This window comes from Micropterus dolomieu, unplaced genomic scaffold (assembly GCF_021292245.1).
Source record: "Micropterus dolomieu isolate WLL.071019.BEF.003 ecotype Adirondacks unplaced genomic scaffold, ASM2129224v1 contig_13364, whole genome shotgun sequence".
Classification (NCBI taxonomy): domain Eukaryota; kingdom Metazoa; phylum Chordata; class Actinopteri; order Centrarchiformes; family Centrarchidae; genus Micropterus; species Micropterus dolomieu.
The window spans coordinates 3047-8850 of NW_025742350.1; the positions used below are offsets into that span (position 1 = coordinate 3047).

General features: G+C 42.8%; 1 protein-coding gene across 1 annotated transcript in view; it reads right to left on the reverse strand.

The window, feature by feature from the left end:
* Positions 1-5797, reverse strand: part of LOC123966410 (NLR family CARD domain-containing protein 3-like) — a gene marked incomplete at both ends in the record, with an annotated part of 8836 nt that extends 3039 nt beyond the window's left edge. The window contains 4 exons of the mRNA XM_046042574.1: positions 170-216; positions 3326-3499; positions 3801-3974; positions 4065-5797. Of these exons, the coding sequence (XP_045898530.1) occupies positions 170-216; positions 3326-3499; positions 3801-3974; positions 4065-5797 (2128 nt within the window). The remainder of the gene's footprint in view (positions 1-169; positions 217-3325; positions 3500-3800; positions 3975-4064) is intronic.
* Between the last annotated feature and the right edge of the window lie 7 nt (positions 5798-5804).

The window sequence follows — 5804 nt, forward strand, 5'->3', positions numbered from 1 at the left end:
CTGTGTTTGTGTCGATTGTGAGTTCACAGGAATCTGATGAGAGAACGAGACACAATCCAGCTGCAGTTATTGATCTATCATCTGTTCATTGATTGGCACTTTGAATGAGTGATGTCACAGTCTGAAGATGGTTGAATGTTTTCATGAATCAAATGAAAAACACACTTACACTTCCTCAGACCTGGTCTCAACCATCGGACTCCATCAGGCTCCACCCTGAAAGGAGGAGGGGGGTCAGAGCAGCATCAAACATGGACATTACATTCCTCTCATCCCCCCGAGAGAATAAGTAGGCCTACTAGAGAGGAGTCAGTGGAGCAGTCAGACAGCAGTGTGGAGCTGTGTGCTCCTGTTTACTCCCTCAGAGGAGGGAGGGGCTTCAAACTCTTTCACGCTTCTGCTTTCACTTCAATCTTGTTACCTGCTTGCTTTCTCTTTTTAAAGGAACTAGTTTCTGTTGCTGATTGACTTTCATTTGTCACTATTATTTCATTGGTAATAAAAATCTTTATTTGGTTGCACAGAATCTTTGGAGTATAAATTATTTCTATTAGTATAATATTCTAACATTAAGTTAAAACTCATTTCATAGCTAGGCTACTGTTAGCAGAGTTGGGCAGGAACTGTACTAATATTACTTTGCTCATTTTACATTTACACATTTTCCCAATAACTAGTAGTGTAACCGATTACTATTACTTGGATTGTAATTTCATTAACATTATTCTCCAGTGTGTGTTTTGGCTTTGCTGTCCACATAAATGTGCCGCTTATGTTCGTGACACAATCAGCTGATTAATTGTCAATAAAAGGGAACTTAACTCACAGCATAGAAGCTCTGATCAGCTAAACTTCACACTTTACTGCTAACAGCGTTATGATGACAGAGCGTGTGGAGAGGAGTCTTGATCCTCTGCTGCCTTTGGAAACTCCATGTATCATGTGGTTTCTAATGGACTGTGGTGCAGAAACAGGGAGCTTCCTTTTTCCTGTCAGTGGTCAAACTTGCAGTAGATGGGAGATGTTTTTGAGATGTTCTTTGTTGGTATGTTAGTCAAGATGAGCCAACCCTCCCAGTCCAGTAAAATAACGTCTGACATGATTATACCACATCATGTAGCACTTCATTTATTGACTGTTGTTTGATGAACAATTAATAATATTTGCAAAAACATTTGGTTTTACCAAAGTAAAATTTTATTTCTATATTTATTTATCTAAAGAAACCTCATTTCTAGTCTGACTACTCGCTTTTGTCCTGTGACTGCCCTGACTCTGCTGATTGTACAGCTACATATGCATGAGAAGACCACCAGTAAGAAATATGACTAACAATAATCCATTTTCTAATTCTATCTCTACATATGATAGCCTACTCAGCACTGCACACTGCCCCTGTACATGTCACTGTATTATCTGGTTCCATTTACCTCCTTCTCCTGCAGCTCCTCCTCTCCCTCCTCATCAACATGACTGTGGTCATAACATGTGGTCCAAAAAATATTCAGACTTGTAAAACTGTGCATTTCATGCAACACCTGTGCACCGGAGGAAGGGGGCCCCCGGAGCCCCGCTCCTTTATAAGCGATCTGCAGGAAGGGGCGTCCCTCCTGAGCAGTGACGTCACTGAGCGGAGGGGGACACACACGCAAGACTGGATGACCCAGGTACTAAAATGCTTTCCCCCCATTTGAAAAGAGAGTAAACCAATGTGAGGAAACAACAAATAAAAGACTTGAGATGCACCTTAGGTGTTGTTATTTTGTTAATATTGGAACAGCTAATCCCATTCTGCTATGAAAATGACTTGTGCTTGTATTATTCACCAAAAACAAATCTATTTGTTGGTGTTTTTCCTGACTGGAAACATGCCAAGTGTGTGTGTGTGTGTGTGTGTGAGAAAAGAACTGTTTCATGTCAGCATTGCTTCGGCGCGCATCTGTTACTATGAACCTTTTAACCTGATGCCTAGTGCAACAGTTGGAGGTTGAGAAGCAGTACTGGTGGAAGGCGGTCAAATTGTGGCCCTCATTACGTATTTATGACATAAAAAGGAAAAAACACCTATTGCCCCATATACTTTTTTGTTGTAAATAGATGTAATTAGTCTGATGTTATGTCAATTTTACCTTCTTATCTTCGTATTTACAACATGTCTTTTCAATATTTTGTGTTTTTAAAAGTAAAAAAAAAACGTACAGGACAAATGCACAACAGAAAGACACGTGTAATAACGTAAGCGTAATGTGGCGATAGGCGCATGCATCACACACACAGCCACCAGTCAGCTCTGGAAATATCTGTGAAACGGTTTCAAATCAAACTCAAGTCCGAAAGAGGCGCATGCTGTCCTGAGTTACAGCCTGGTTATAGCCAGTGCGCTGCTGCTGTCTATTAAACACGAGAGGTGCACTTGGTTTCATTTCCGTTGGACAACTTTTGAACTGAACCTCAAACTGAGTATTTTTTGTTGCTTAATGGGATACAGAAAGATGGACTGCGGGAGATTTGAACTGAGATAAGTATGCATTAATTGGTGGTTGAACTGTGGGTTTTGTATTGAGCTCTTACTGTATAACACACTGTGGTGAACTGTGTTTATCTTGTGGTCTGTAGGCCGACCTGATGATATATTATTTAATGGCATGACTTGACTCATTATCTTTCTCATATTATTATAATTTGATATATCTTCTCCACCATTGCTCATAATAATAATAATAACTCTACCCAATTCATCATAACACAAGAATGTACAGTGTAGTTCTATCTGTCCAATATTGTGTATACACTGAGTTACTGCTTGTCCATTTTGAATGATACAGAAGGTAAAGAGCTTAAAAATTAATTGCATATTAAATCACAATTGCAATATTGGTCAAAAAAATCGCAATTAGATTATTTTCCAAAATCATTCAGCCTTACCTAAAAGGGTTATCAGTATCAATAGATTAATACGCCATTATTGGAAAGTGAAAGTATTTCTGTCAGCTTGTCAAAGGGTGATACAGGCTGCTTTCCAACATGGCACAGTGTGCAGTTACTTGATTGAGTTACATTACAACCAAACCTGAAATTCTAAAGCTATTTGCCTGAATGTCTAAATGTTTGCATCAGCCCAGCTTATTAATAACTGGCACAAGCACACCAGCTAAAGCTCTTTTGCCTCACCGCGCGTGCACAGCTTCGATGACAGCACGTACCAATTGATTTTCTAAACACTTTCTACATGTTTGACTGTTCATATAATACTGATTTCCACCATTAACCAAAACACCTCCCCTGTCAAAGTGACTGTGTGTGGCTGCAGCAGAGCTCTTCATACCTGAGAGTGTCCAGTCTCCAGTGTGGATCCTCCAGTCCAGCAGACAACAGCTTCACCCCTGCATCTCCTAGATGATTGTAGCTCAGATCCAGCTCTCTCAGATGGGAGGGGTTGGAGGTCAGACCTGAGGCCAAAGAAGCACAGCCTTCCTCTGTGATCAGACAGCCTGACAGCCTGAAAACATACAAACCAACACACACAGGAAACTCTGAGAACAAGAGGTGGGATGTTTTTTGGGTTGTTTTTTTTCCAGGTACAATTTGGTACAAGAGAATAATTTTTTACATTTGATGATTCAACAACAAAGTTAAACCAAGGACAATAATGAAACATCTTAATATAAAGTAATTCTTGACACTGAGGTCTGTCGACAAATCATATCAGTAGACCCAATCATACACATGTTAGCTGTCTATCCACCAATGTAAATCAGATTTTAGATGGTCATCATCTCAGTGGGTTAATGAATCCTGACCTCAGGGTTTCCACTGTACAGTGTGGACTCTCCAGTCCAGCAGACAGCAGCTCCGCTCCTGAATCCTGCAGGTTGTTGTTACTCAGGTCCAGCTCTCTCAGACTAGAGGACTGGGAGCTGAGAACTGAGGACAGAGCTTCACAGCTTCGATCTGAGAGGTTACAGCCACTCAGTCTGGAGAGACAACAGGAAGGAAACAAGTAATAATGCATTTTTTCTCCAGTTGAAAGATAGAGTATTTATTGATGAATAAATCCCACTTACAGAGCTTTCTTGGAGGCTTTGACCACTGGCAGCAGCCTCAGAAGAGCCTCCTCTGAAGCAGAGTATTTCTTCAGGTCAAACACGTCCAGATCTTTTTCTGATGACAGTAAGATGAAGACCAGAGCTGACCACTGAGCAGGAGAGAGTTTATCTGTGGAGAGACTTCCTGAAATCAGGGACTGTTGGATCTGATCCACTAGAGAACGATCCTTCAGTTCATTCAGACAGTGGAACAGATTGATGCTTTTCTCTGGAGAGGGAGCCTCTTCAATCTTCTTCTTGATGTACTCAACCGTTACGTGATTGGTTTGTGAGTCACTTCCTGTCTGTGTCAGCAGGCCTCGTAGGAGAGTCTGATTGGTCTGCAGTGAAAGTCCCAGGAGGAAGCGGAGGAACAAGTCCAGGTTTCCATTTGGACTTTGTAAGGCCTTGTCCACAGCACTCTGGTAGAACGGTGTCACTGCAGATTCATCTTTTCTTGTTTCAGACTTCAGGGAGGTTGATTGTTCTTCTGCCAGCAGATTGACACCAGAGTTGATGAAGGTCAGATGGACATGAAGAGCAGCCAGAAACTCCTGAACGCTCAGATGGATGAAGCAGAACACCTTGTCCTGGTACAGCCCTCTCTCCTCTTTAAAGATCTGTGTGAACACTCCTGAGTACACTGAGGCTGCTCTGATATCGATGCCACACTCTGTCAGGTCGGATTCATAGAAGATCAGGTTGCCTTTCTGCAGCTGCTCAAAAGCCAGTTTTCCCAGAGACTCAATCATCTTCCTAGTCTCTGGACTCCAGTGTGGATCTGTCTCAGCTCCTCCATCATACTTGACGTTCTTCACTTTGGACTGAACCACCAGGAAGTGGATGTACATCTCAGTCAGGGTCTTGGGCAGCTGTCCTCCCTCTGTGGTCTTCAACACCTCCTCCAGAACTGTAGCAGTGATCCAGCAGAAGACTGGGATGTGGCACATGATGTGGAGGCTTCGTGATGTCTTGATGTGGGAGATGATTCTGCTGGCCTGCTCCTCATCTCTGAACCTCTTCCTGAAGTACTCCTCCTTCTGTAGGTCAGTGAACCCTCTGACCTCTGTCACCATGTCAACACACCCAGGAGGGATCTGATTGGCTGCTGCAGGTCGTGTGGTTATCCAGAGGCGAGCAGAGGGAAGCAGGTTCCCCCTGATGAGGTTTGTCAGCAGCACATCCACTGAGGTGGACTCTGTAACATCAGTCAGGACCTCATTGTTGTCCAGAGGAAGTCGACACTCATCCAGACCGTCAAAGATGAACACAACCTGGAACTCTTCAAACCTGCAGATTCCTGCTTCTTTGGTTTCAGGAAAGAAGTGATGAACAAGTTCCACCAAGCTGTACTTTTTCTCTTTCAGCACATTCAGCTCTCTGAAAGTGAATGGAAATGTGAACTGTATGTCCTGGTTGGCTTTGTCTTCAGCCCAGTCCAGAGTGAACTTCTGTGTTAAGACTGTTTTCCCAATGCCAGCCACTCCCTTTGTCATCACTGTTCTGATTGGTTCATCTCTTCCAGGTGAGGCTTTAAAGATGTCTTCTTGTCTGATGGTTGTTTCTGGTCTGGCTGGTTTCCTGGATGCTGTTTCAATCTGTCTGACCTCATGTTCATCATTGACCTCTGCAGTCCCTCCCTCTGTGATGTAGAGCTCTGTGTAGATCTGGTTCAGAAGGGTTGGGTTTCCTGCTTTAGCAATCCCCTCAAACACACAC